Source organism: Limulus polyphemus, unplaced genomic scaffold (genome assembly GCF_000517525.1).
Source record: "Limulus polyphemus unplaced genomic scaffold, Limulus_polyphemus-2.1.2 Scaffold3955, whole genome shotgun sequence".
Taxonomy (NCBI): domain Eukaryota; kingdom Metazoa; phylum Arthropoda; class Merostomata; order Xiphosura; family Limulidae; genus Limulus; species Limulus polyphemus.
Genome location: NW_013669565.1, coordinates 89,616 through 103,865, shown reverse-complemented (window position 1 = coordinate 103,865; position 14,250 = coordinate 89,616). Strand labels below are relative to the sequence as shown.

General features: G+C 32.1%; 1 protein-coding gene across 1 annotated transcript in view; it reads right to left on the bottom strand.

The window, feature by feature from the left end:
- Positions 1-922: 922 nt before the first annotated feature.
- LOC106470343 (pre-mRNA-processing factor 39-like) overlaps positions 923-14,250 on the bottom strand; it is a 34,425-nt gene continuing 21,097 nt past the window's right edge. Inside the window, exons 6-9 of the mRNA XM_013930893.2 lie at positions 10,076-10,243; positions 2,830-3,058; positions 2,307-2,417; positions 923-1,099 (exon numbers count right to left, since the gene is read on the bottom strand). Of these exons, the coding sequence (XP_013786347.2) occupies positions 923-1,099; positions 2,307-2,417; positions 2,830-3,058; positions 10,076-10,243 (685 nt within the window). The remainder of the gene's footprint in view (positions 1,100-2,306; positions 2,418-2,829; positions 3,059-10,075; positions 10,244-14,250) is intronic.

The window sequence follows — 14,250 nt, the reverse complement described above, 5'->3', positions numbered from 1 at the left end:
ATCTAAAAATATGGATCTTTTTAAGTTATTTAAGACTAGATTAGGTAAAATTAGTAATAATATAATTTCTTCTTCAAAGATGAAAAGCACTGTACTGTCAAAGTCATAACTTGTAAGAATTATTCACATATGCATATATTTTTTTTTTATCAACAGATCCAATTGGATCAAGGAAAATAATCTTGATACAGATTTCTTTTTAACAACATTTTTCAAAAGTTAAAAGGTGGGAGGGTTGAGTACAAACTCAACAAAATGGCATTAACTTTGTTTTTCCAAAAGTTTTCCTCGACTAAGAAATATATTACAAAACTTGCATGAATAGAAAAAAAAAAGGTTAAATCCAAGTTTCCATAATCATACACTTAATCTTAGCTAAGTGTACTAAAAATATGGTGGCAATTTCTTATTCTAACACATTTAACCAAATTATATCACACCAAACAATTATCACAAAAGTAGGTCATATAATGTAGTTTTTATCATAAACTTTTATCTAAGATTAGATTTTTTAATTTTAATAACAAGTTATGAAAACAGGGGTTAAATGTCCCTTAAGAACATTAAGACATCTCTGATTTTTAACGAGTGATCAGAAGAAATGCAGTAAGCTAAGTACCCCCAACTACCACAAAGGCTTTTATCTAGAATTTGATGTTTTGGTTTCTCTTATAGTTATGTTAAAACTCCCAGTCGTAATATTTGGAATTCTTAGCAAATCTTAACTTGTAAGTAGCCCTCTACATAGATCTCATTTATAACTGAAGTATTATTCTTAATATAAATCAGAAACACATGAATTAACTAAAAATATTTTAAGGTAAAATTAAAAACCCACCTTATCAAGATTAAAAATCTAAAAAATTTCACAAGAGAAATAATTTTCTATTTAGATAGTAACAAATATTTTGTCAAATGTCTATCAATCCAATACCTTCATCCACATGTCTTCATACAGAGCACAGGCTATCATACATCTTTCAAACAAGATAACAGTTCTTTCATGGGTGCTGTTCTGTGCTTCGAAATCTAGATATTCTCTCCAGTTCTTCAACTGAGCACGCTCCAAAGGTTTTACATGAAAATATGGCCTTTTAATCTGAAACAAACACAAATTAAACATCTCTTACTGATTTATTCTGTTAACTTTTACTGTTACCTAATAAGGAAAGAAAAAAAAGTAAGCATACAAAAGTCTTACAGACAGGAATTATGTACAGAATAAAAATAAAGTACAAAACAATAAGCACACCATAATGCAGATCTAAATTACAAACAAACAAGAGGGAATTCTCAATAGCCATAGCCCTCAAAATTCTTTCAGGCAGGATTAGTATTAATCTATAAATCCTTTTTATTAGCTATATTTTTGTGCACCAGCAATACCAACCGTTGGGTGTGCATATACCCAATTCAATTTTATTACTCATCAGGATCTCTACCAGCCTACCCTCAAAATAAAATTCTTTTGGGCAGGATTACAGCAAATTAATTTACGAGACCTCAGGCATGATCAAATACATCAAACGAAAGGGGTTTGACTTCCTGAGTCCAAAACTTTAATTGGGTCTCAAATTGATCAAGAGATGAAGCTATGAGATAAAAGTTTGTACTTGAAAAAACAAAAACTCAGAATCTATGAACCTCTATGCCACAGATAAAAATAATCACACAATAATAAAAGTTACCCATTTTAAAAGACCTAGATTACATAAAGAACAGTCAAGACTTTATCTATCTTACATATCTGAATTATGCACAGAACAAGAGTCAAGAATATAATTATATAAGCTAACTACCTTACAGATTTGGATTATGTACAGAGTAAACAATTAAAAAACAACATAAACTCACCATCTTACAGATCTAAGTTACACACAGAAGTCTCAACGCTATGTAAGCTAATCATCTTACAGATACAGTTTGTGTGTATATAAAAGTCACAGAACTACACAAACCATTCATCTTACAAATCTAGTTTGTGTACAGATCAATCTCAAAGCTATAGAAAATACCTATCTTACAGACAGATTATGTACACAACAATTATATTTTATAATAACAGCCATAAAACTATAAAAGCTACTCATCTTGTACATCAACATATATATAATCACAAACTGTATCATTGACTTAAAATTGACTCTGGTGTCAATTCTGCCTTACTCATAGTTCAGTAGACTTTTCATAAGTTAAATATTAAGAAGCTTAATAATCATACTAGTTATAATCCAAACATCATGATATTTAAAATTCTAAACTAAAACTTAAGAAAACGTAATTGCAAGTAATAACATTTTACTTACTCCTTCTTCAAAATTCCATCTTTTTCCAACCTCCTCTTCATTTTTCTTGAATATTTCTTTTCTCTTCTCAATAATTTTCTCTCTCAAAAACTTGGTCTCTTCATCATTCATCTGAAGATGAAATTTATATACAAATCTCACAACGAAATATAGAAGTAATCATCAACTTATAAAGCTTTTGTTTTAGAATTTGAAAGGATTAATCCTACTAAAATGAACAGTGTCTTTACAAATGGATTAGACTGCAATTTAAGTATCACTTCAATTTGACAAAAAAACATTAAATAACTTTTAATACTTAGGATATCAGTTCAACTAGACTTGTATCGAAAACAAATTCAGAAAAATACAATTTCAAACTAGTAAATGACAACTTTTATTTTTTTAACTCTTGGTCCTCTGCCACGAATATCATTCAAATCAAGAGTGACCCATCCCTTTTGGAAAACACAAAGACTGAAATACTCACAATCCTTATGCACATGTTAAAAATACTTTTTCTACAAGACAGTATCTTATAAACCTTTTCTTTATCAGCTTGCTCTGGATCTTCTAAACCAGGGGGAGCTTCATCACCAGGTGGACCAGCATCTCCATCTCCCGACTCTTCAGGAGCTTCCTCCTCCTCATCCTCTAATGGAGGAATCAGTTTTTCTTTCTCATTAATAGTTACAAACTCTTTTCGGAATTCAAGGAACTCATCTGTTGAGACTGAATCTTTTGGTAGGTGTTTTTTAATATGTTCTTGGAATCTATAGAAATATTTAATCACAATTACAAAAGTACACATATAAAATCAGCTAATTCTGTTGTATTACAATGTATCCAAGTTAATGAGAAAAATATATTACATGTAAAAAAAAAATGTTAGAGTCAAAGTCATCAAACAGTATCACATGAAATGAACTTGTATATTTAGCTTTATTTCATAAAGAAAATTTTTAAAGATACTACAAAATATGCAGATATTCTAAGAAATTAATAAATTCATACCAGTTACTCTAGAAAAATAAAATATATTTGCCACATTTTAAAATATTTTGATACTTTTTGTCCTGTTCTGTCTTAATAATATAAATAAAAGACCTATCAACACCTAATTTAGTTTCTACTTTGTTACTGAATTAGACTATGTTTTGCTTTACAGCTTCTTCAGAAGCATTCCACTAAAACAAACTGTAGTTGACAGTAAAAAAAACTTCACCTGGTTCATATACAAAATTCTTATTGATTTATATAGCTAAGATTAATTAAAAATTTATCTGCCACTGCACTTCTCTCATACTGTTATTTGTAAGGAGTCAAGATGTTCTCCTGTGTGTGTAGTTCTTTCAGTTTCACCAATGTATCTATGATGGCAAGTGTTACATTAAACAACGTTGGAAGCAAGATAAGCAAACCTTAGCGAATAAACATGTTTCTGTAAAGCCTTGCTATACTGAAGGATAGTGTACAGAGATTTTAAAAATACACTTATGAAAGTTGGACTTATTCAAACAGTAACTTTAATAGGCAGTGTCAGTTTCTTGATTATGGTTTTTAACTTTTTGAAGCTACTTTCATTAATTACAGGTATTGAAAAATTAAATTTCTTTGTACTACAGAATTGATTAGAATTTTTTATACAAACCAATTAAAGTTTTGCACAGTCAATTATGGTTTCTCAATGGAACACTCTTGAAGAAGCAAACTCTTAAAGTAAAATATATGTCTAATTTAAAAAAAGAAGGTGTTATAAAATCATTTTCTAAAATTAAGAGGTATTTTATACTCCAATATGCACCACAAAAATTGAATAATGAGTTTTCAAACATAAACTATGTCATCTGTAGTGTAGCCTCACTCCCTCTAACTCACAAGAACAACAGCTTAAATTGGTTTCCTGTTCAAATGTTTCTGTAATAAGATTGTTCATAAAAGATATTCATAACCATTTCAAATTACCAGATCACGTTAACTCTTTCCACTCTGAGTCAGTTGATGTAAGTGACCTTGTAACCACAAAGTAACCATCAGTTTCAATACTATAACCTTTAATACATTATATGCATCTTCACACAATTTGGAAAGCTTTTAGTAAATGCTACAAGTTATTTGTAAACAAAGAATCAGATTTTTTAATAAGTATTTTTACTAAAGATTTGTCCGTGAATATAGGAGTCAAAGTGTTGACTTCTCCGAGTGCAGAGTGATTTTCATGTTAACCCTATCGCAACGGTCATCCTTTTCTGCACATGACACAAGGTTTTAGTGATTTACATTCAAATTTTATTGATCTACTTTTTGTTTATGTAATATAATTAGTATAGCATAAAATCTTAGCTAATAATCCATATTTTAATTGTATACAAGTTTTAAGTTCTCAATTTTCTAAAATGATATTCTAAAAAATCCTGAACTTCCCCTAGTTTGACACATTTTCTCTAGGCATCTTATCTTCACTATTTTATCCATCATTCCTCCAATAACTACAAAATTCAAAATAAATTACTCACTATAAAATCATCATTGCTCAGACAAAACAATTTTTATAGCCTTCAATTTTGTTAGGTTATAGAGCTATCAAATAGAAAATCAGACCCCTCTTGCCATATCCACCTGTCACATCCTCTCTTTCATAATTTGTTAGTAGTTCTCTCTCATGTTTAATTCTACATTATCTATAACCACTAGACAACGTCTAGCTTGAATGAATTTGTAACAGCTCTTGTCACACAGTTAGAAAGCCAGAAAAATTCTGAGAGTTAGAGGATGTTTGCATGTTATTAGTCTTTGTTCTGTGAGGCATTATTTAATTACATAAAAATTAATTAGTGCATTACTACCATTAGTATAAGAAAAGTAGGATTAAGTGAAGCGTTATCAATAATTGACAGCAAGAAAAATGAAGATTCGGGTAAGTACTTTATTTCTTGTTTTTCATGTATATTCTTTATTAATTATTATAAAAGTTACTAAAATATAAAAATAGGGATCTCTTTAGGCTAGTTATGGTTAGATTAGGTAAAATAAATTATAATAATATTATGATAAAACTGTTTCATGAGGCATGCACGCGAGCGGCTCGTGGGTAACATAATTAGATAGCATAACGTGACCTCTATGTTCCCAAAGTAATTTACAACCTATAATAGTGCAAACATTAGTTAAACATGGTTCAAAGAGCAATAAAACAATAAAATTTAAATATAAACAGATGTATACTGTTACAAGTTTAAAACTACTAAGGATAAACGAATGTAGTTTCATGTTACAATTTGAAGTCATTCTAGAAAGAAGGATATATGGAACAAACTAAAAGGAAAGCAACTCAGTGGGAGAAACCAGATAAAAGCTAGACGTGAAGATGCAGGGCATGAAGGGCGGGATGTAGGACCGGCGACCAAGATTGACAAAGAAGGTAGGAAGAGATACAGGAGGGGAGAGTAGCATGTGACCACAGCTGAGCTGGCCAATAAGGAGTAATCAGAAGGAACCAACAAAGAGTGGTATGGATGAGAGATAACCCAATGATGTACTTGGATAGGAGTATAAACATAAAGATATTTGTGGGACCAGTCTTGGCTGAAGGCATCGACTGCCAGAGTCAAAGGATGGGGGACTGGCAACCAAAAAAAGAGAGAGAACTTGTGATTCAGGCTCGTAGCAAATGTATTCACATGGGGACTGTAAAGCTCCCTGAAAACAAGGGGGATCTAAGGGCCACTCTGCAATGTTCAAAACCATAAATCTCTTGACCAGGTGTCCATGTTGGTGATTGATATGAGCCACTGTAGAATTATTGGAATGAACCATCACCAGACAATATCGGGTGAGAAGAAGGATGTGATTCAACAACCGACATACAGCTAGAAATTCAAGAACATTGATATGCAAATTGCTTTTGTCCACAGACTAACAGCCCAAAGCTTCCTGGTGGTTGACCCAAGCACCACAGCCCTGCAGAGATGCATTCGTGAAAAATTGTAGATCCAGATGCGTAGGGAGGAAGTGGCACGCCAACTGAAGTATGTGCTTTGTCCAGCCACCAAAGCAGATCGTCTTGCAGAGTAAGAGGAAGGGTAATGGGAGAAAAAAGAGGATCCCACGCAAGGTTACACTGATCGTGAAGAGCCCGCTGAAGAGATCTCGTGGGCACAACTGAGAGGGACCAGTGATGTCATTGAAGACCACATCCACAATAGTGATAGAACCTTATAAACAGTAAGTGATGGAACCAAGAGGGAGTGACAAACTAACAGTTCCACAGAATAAAGTCTTAAAGGAGAAGGCTGGGCCAACTGATACAAGTGTAGAAAAATACACCCAAAGGGAAGAAACATTGAGTAGTCTGAGGAAGGACTTCTCCAGTTTGATTAAGAGCCCACTCGAGCAACTACTAAAAAGAGCTGCCGACTATAGCTGTCCGAATCTGGTTCGGAATGAGCCAGAAAAAAAACAGTCATCCATGTAACAGTGAAAAATCAACCAAGAGCATGAAGATGCACAAGCAAATGCTCGGACTACCCAACAGAAAACATAAGGGGCCAAAACAATTCCAAATGGTAGGACTCGAAATTGATAAACCACCCCAAGATGGACAAACTGAAGATAAGGATGAGACCAAAGTGATATAGGTATATGGAGTTAAGCGTTGCTGACATCCATTTTGGTTAACCATAAATCATGAGAAAATGCCCACCTCAGGGTGAGAGAAGACTCCATGGTCAACCAGGGCAGGTGAATGTAGCAGTTAAGGTGAGATAAATCTATGATCAGCCTCTAATCCAATGGAGAACAGATTCCATGGCCTGCCAAGATAGTAATTCCCGAACGCTTCCGACAGATACTGACTGGTCACGGGATCCTGAGGAGGAGGGAAGGAAATGGAGAAAGAAAATATGGGAGATGGTGAAAGAAAGGGGATCACAAATCCTTCTGATAAAACCTGAAGAACCCATTGATCCTCGTCAAAGGAATGCTAGTGATGAAGAAAATCAGCTAGCTGAGCTCCCACCCAAACAGAACCCACTGGATAGTCACTGGTACTGTTGGTGACTAGTAAAAAAATGACGAGAAGAAGGTACAGGTAAGGGTTGGGAAAGGACAGAAAGCAGTAATAGGTGGCATATGAGGCTCGAACTGAGACAAACGTGCAACAATACTGGTAAGTGTAGATTGTTGTTGGACCAATACCACCCATGGCTTTAGTGTTTGCAAGATCATGTTAAAAACGAACTGCCGCACAAATGAGGCTATACGTAAATCCTGCAGATAAGTCAATGGTAAATGGACCTGAGACAAAATCATATCATGACCTAGAAGGTCCAACAGAGAAACCATGTATGCAAAGCCAGAGCCTAAAAGACTAAAAACAAGCCAGTGTGGAGGAAAGAAGGGTAAGGATATCCCCAGAAAACTCCTCAGGACTTCTATGGAAAGCATCAGAAAGAAGGTGTAAAGAAGATACCGTAAAAGAGTTGTAAGGGTAAGATGCAGGCAAGAATACTGGGCAGGGGTCAGACTGACAGGAGATTCGGGGAGTGCCCCCAAGCAGGCACAATGGAACTTAACAATTGTTGGTCCAAAAAGGGACAGTCAGAACGATGGTATGAAAACGCAAACTGATCTGAAGCTTGCAGGGGATAAGGCATGCTAATCCCATCTCTTAATTGCAAGCCAAATTGATTGAGGTAGGTAGGAAGATTGGTCATGTAGTAAGGAAGGACGTAGCTCATGAGAAATAAGAGAAAGGGATAAAATGTCACATACCTGAGAAACAAAATCCAAAAAGACTACGTTAGGTCTAACTGATTCCTCAGGCAGGGGATGGGAAGGTACAGCAAAATCAGGAGGTGTAAATATACTATCCAAGTCCTCATCAGTCTGAACAGGCTCCATCTGTTCAGGAGGAACCAGGGCAAGGTCCAGGGACAAAGACTAGCCCATGTAATGTTTGATCTTCCAGTGAAGAAATGTGGATAAATCTACCATCAGGTCACCCTCATCCAAGGCCTGAGAAAGCATGCTAGTCGATGGTGTGACCCTCAAAGTGGTAACATGAGCTTTGGAATTCATTGTGAAAAAAACTACACCAAATTCTACAGGTGAAAAATAATAATGCAACTGGAACTAACTGATAAAACTGAAAGTGAAGAAACTGTCTGATTGAAAAATAAAGAAAGAAAATCACTTCATGAGGAAACTTAAGCCAAACTTGATTCTTTAATCAAATAAGAAGCACTTCCAAATACTAGTGCTGTCAAATGAGAAGTCATAATTCTGTAAAGGAGTATAGAGGGAGTCATGTGAGCATGTGATGGTCCTATTGGTGGAGAAGTGACGCATGATGATTTGCACAAGTCACACACATTGGAATCTTTCAATTCCAATAGGGGGTAGCAGAAGGCTTGTGGCATGCATAAAGAAAAAGTTTGCATATAGAGAGCAACACTAAACAAGAACAGCTATTTTTGTGAGAAGAGGTAAGTATTGTATCGGAAAATACTTTTCTTCATCTCAAAATTTTCAAATTTCATTTACGTAACATCTAAAATCTCCCAAACTTTTTTCTCTCATCAAAACATTATATTTTATCTATTACTTTCTCTACTTTAACTCATTACAAATTTGGTTGATTTGATCAATTTTGTAATTACTGTAAAAAAAATATGAAATAAATATCAAATTCCCCCTTTTTTTAATTTTAGAATGACTTCAGATTACAATTACTTATCTTGAGCAACTTAAAATTCATAACGATTTACATCTGTTTCTACTGAATTTTATTGATTTATTACCCTTTGAACCATGTCTAACTAGTGTTCTCATGATACAAATTGTAAATAAAAGCTACTGTACTGAATGACAATGCACAAGCTACTTGCATACATACATACATACAAAAAATTTTTTTTTAAATTTTAGTTACTTTTATAAAAAATAAATGCAAAATAAAACAAAATTTCTTACTTAACATTGGCTTCTAGTTTTTTTAGTTTGTCTGCAGATGAAATTTAAGTATATATTTTTTTTGTAATGATGATACTAGAACACTAAATAATTTTTATTTCAAATATGCACTTAAGAACACACAATAATAACATACATAAAGTAAACAATGTCCTATACTCATTATAATTTAGTGGCTCCCTATTTAAGTCTTAATCTACTCAATTTGAACTCAGTGATAGCAAATTTCAATCTGTAGGTGAAACAAATAAAAAAAACACTACTGAGGACAATGTAGCATTATATGTCATTCAGTAAATTAAAACTATCTTTCTATTGATTATAAATGATGTAATAGCATATATTAGAGAGAATTATTGGCAATTTGTGAAAGATACAATGTGATAGGTGGGCATGGCAAGTGGGCCAGACTTTTACGAGTATATCTCCATAAATAACTAAGGTTGAAGGTTATAAAAATTAGAACATCAGAGTTAGATGATTAAAATAAAGTAAAAAATTGACAAATTGTAGCAAACAAATGTCATGATACACATACAAAGCAAGATTGTGAATTTACTTATTTTCTTTTGAAATTATAACATATAATATTAAAATTTGATTTATTAACTATGTTCTGATGCCAAGTTTATTTGTATGCATTAATAATAAAGTAGCTTGATTAAATTTTAAATAAAAGGTTGTGACATGTACTTTTTCCTAACCATAGTAGGAGGGTTAAGGTTGTCTTTGAAATATGATTATATCTTATGTTGAAATAATAAGCACATCAGCGATTATTATTAGTTCACAACATGAATAGTTAGATTCTCACTTACTTTTCAAAATGATGGACATAAAGTTGTGTTGGAATGTTCAGAAGTTTATCATACAGCTGTGTAACTTCTCTTGGGTGCTTATTCTCTAATTCCCAGTTGATGTATAAATCCCACAATCGATCAGACCGAAACTCCTGTCCTGCTGAATCGACAGCTCGTTCAAAAAGCCTAGAAATTTAAAAGATCGTTAGTTTGTCACAAGAATGAAAACTTCTAACACATCTATCTGTTGCCATTTGAATTAACTCTACCAAACCAACTGTCAGCTCAAGTTCATAGAGCCTAAAACTAATATGAGCAAACAAAAAAAGTTTGAAATATTTTGAGTCTGATACTGGGCACTGAAGCATGCTAAATGGGTCTTGGGTCATGTTCCCCTGAAAAAATTATCCTGTCATTCTTTTTTCATATATTCTATGCATACCAGGACCTTAAAGTTCACAGAAAAAAGCCAAATCTAGTTAGTCATTTGACAGTTCTCTGTGCTATTTTAGTATTTTCATGTGTCAAAGTTGTAGAGCAACTCTTTGAAGCACAATTTATAAATTTGTTGCATATTGTACATAAAGCTTTTCCTGATAAATCAACCTTTTTAATGAATGCTCCTTGTTCTGACTTCATCACTTGTGGTTTACTCCCAACAAAAAACAAAATTTTTTCTAGTTCTTTCTCCAACCAACACCACCAGATGTTTTTATACAAACTACTAACTTCTCAAGCCTCATTTCATCATGCTGCTTACTAAGCTTAGCCAATTTTTTAAAATTCATTCTATATTGAAATAAATTTAATGCACAAGTTTTCAATAAATTTTTCTCACAATAAATCCATACTATAAACATGTCATTTTATAAGATTTGGAAAATGTAATAACTAGTTTCCAATTGATTAAAAATTATATTTTGGTAATTATATGCAAGATACCATAATTTAGAAATTGCTTTTTCATTGTGTAAGGCTGAGATGTGACAGCTCTTTTCTAAATAGCTCAACTATGGGAGTATACAAAAAACAGAAAAGGATGATGTCTTTTTGACAAATTTCCACAAGTGTTGTAAAAAGTATACTTCTTGGCCAATTATCTTACTATTTTTTGGTATTATTATGTTACAAATAAATTTCAGTCACTAATGCATACATGAAAAAATCTACACAAAATAAGATCTTGTAAAGGAATACAGACTGAGAAAATGGGAAAAGCATCAAGTTTGCCACCTCTGGTTGGTCACAAAGAGGCATCTTGCCCATTACCTTTTAGCTAAATATTACAAATGAAACTGACAGTAGGTAAAACAATACTGTGCTTATCTATTTTTTCTTATTTAAGAAAACATTAAACCTACCTATCAATAATTTATAACAATTGATTACTAAGCTAGGAAAGTATCAGTGTTTAGAAAATTTGCTATTATTTAAAAAAGGAAAGCACAGTTGGAGGCAAGTTCACTCTAGTAAACCCAACCACGTTTAATGCACGAGATGACTTTACAAGTTATTTTTTTAGTTTGTTAATCACACTATTTATATTATTAACAACACTTCAAACTTAGTTTTAATAATCAGTTAAAATATTTCACATTATATCATTAATATTTCAAATAGCATTTATTAATATCATACCTCTTGAATAATTAAAAGCATTTCAAATGCAGAATTTAGTAATTATTTTTAAAATCTTGCTTTTGATAGCCACACCTTTTTGGGGATAACATAAGGGTTAATGAAGTTAAACTATTGCAAAACTGTACACAACTTAATTATACTACTTATTGTATTTTCCATTTTCAGTAATATATTGATATAATCTTATTAATTACTTTCCTGCTTGAATCAGGTGTATTCTGGCATACCTTGATTACAAAACAGAACTCTGCTACTTTAAAATCATTATCCACAACTTAAAAGAGCATAAAACTTCATCTTATTATGATACAACCACAGAACAGCTTTTACCAAAAAATAACATTCTTGATTACATTGTTTCATGACTTGTAATACTTAAAACATGACCTGTTTCTTAGTAATTTTAAAAATATTGCATTACAAGAAGGCTGTAATAATTGCTACTACATCCTTCTTTACTTGCTCAATACAGGTATCCAGTGAAAATGTTTTTTTTTGTTCAGTACTAGAATGCATCAATCTGGCTTGATGTAATTAAATTTACTAACTGTCTCATTCTGATTTAAAATCACATTAATTTTCAGTTTAGGCCTTATACACAAACATTTGTTGTTTCAACTGAGATTTTGTATGTTGTAACTGAGACAGACTGATATTGAGAAAGATTTGGTGGCAGGCAACAAGCAAAGTACAGTTGAAATGCTCTTATATATGCTACATGCTGGTACTCTGCCTCTAAAGAAAGGTGTAAGTGATACTACTTCAAGTCTTACTGTGTACTAACACCACACCAATTATGAACTAAGAGCACCTGAATAGTTTTTTTGGGTTATTTCAACTAAAAATGAAACAATGGAAGTATTTATTAAATGTAAAAATACACAAAAATATAATTTGTGATTGAAAATGTTATGAAACTTAGTTTGTCATACACAACCTAAACGTTAGAAATAAATAACATACAAGATTAACTTCACTTTCATATACACAAAACATCAAATATTTGAACTTTTGCAAGTGGCTCATTAATTCACTCGTAGCTTCCAAAAATCAAATACCAAACAAACTAAAGATATACTTTCTAATCTAATGCATTAAAATACCCAAACAATCAACACACATATCATCATCAGGTAAACTAGTCCCTAATTTAATAATTTTATTTAAAAAAAAGACAACAGTTCTGTACTTATCACATCTAAAAATAAAATTACCTATACCAACCTGCTCAGATCAGCAATACAAACTACTTTGTAACTAACCTATCCAAAGCTCTAACAAACTCAAAACTTTGTTTTTATGCATCACATGTGTAACAGTTTCTTCACTCAGTTAAGTTTTTAAACTACATAGGATAGAAGTAAGTTTTCCTTTTCCAGAAAGAAAAGTACCCCCCTATGATGAAACCCAAATGAACACAATAGTCGTAATAAAATTTAATCAGAGCCTGACCTGCATTTCAAGTAAAATTCTTGGCACGAGAGGTCTAAAAATGTTATAGTAGGTTTCAGTCAGTTATGAACAGCAAATCATACTTACCATAGTCTAGCAGAACCATGCATGAAATCAGATGAATTGCAAGTTGTCTTAAACGCATGAAATTTGGCTCTATGGTAAATATTACCTTACTGATAATTTCTGGTTAACTCTTTCAGCCCAGGCTTAGTCCCCGAGACCAAACTTGTAACCCTTTTGTGCTTGTCATAGTTTTCATGCTATAGCTTTTAAATTAGTAAGTGAATGTTAACAAAATTTGGCAGATTATCAGTAAACATGACAATGCTTTCATATGCAAAATATCTAATTTTTGTAAAGGTTTGTAAAGCAATGTTTCTCTCATGCTTTTTTTTTTTCTTTTCACATCTTGCCTATCTATCATGCAAAGTAATTTTCATTTTAAGATTAAAAATTTCACATGCAAAATCTTTATAATGTCCTGATAGTTATCAAACATTTCTTTAAAAAAAAAATTATATTTTATCAATTATTTCCAAATTTTTTTATGGTGGTTGCAAATCTACCAAACCAGTACAAAGGTTAATTACTGAAAGTAAACACAAATTATGCCTCTTTCATTCTAGAATGAACACAAATTATAATACAAAAACATAAATGTTTAGAGGAAATAGCTTAAATCTCATAACATTATATATTGATATATATAAATATATATTATTTTTTATTAAATTGACCTTTCAGCCATGCCTGGCTAACAATACAAAAGTTACAATGATGTGGCACATGTGCACTCATGTTACCATATCCAATAACATAAAGTTGACCTTTGGTCTGTACAAAGTAACTTGTCTTGGCTGTGTTTTAGTAGACTAGTATTTTGTAAAATACAGTCACATTTCAATTATTATATATGTATATAGATTATTGCTATTTTGAAATAAGTTCTCAAACATATTTTTCCTAAGACACAGAACAGTAAATACAACCTTTGTACTCAGTTGCTGCTTAATTTAGGTTGCTAAGCCTTTTAAAATTTTGTACAAGGAGGATATGAAACAAAATATTTTTTTTTAGGTTTTATATATACATTTGAA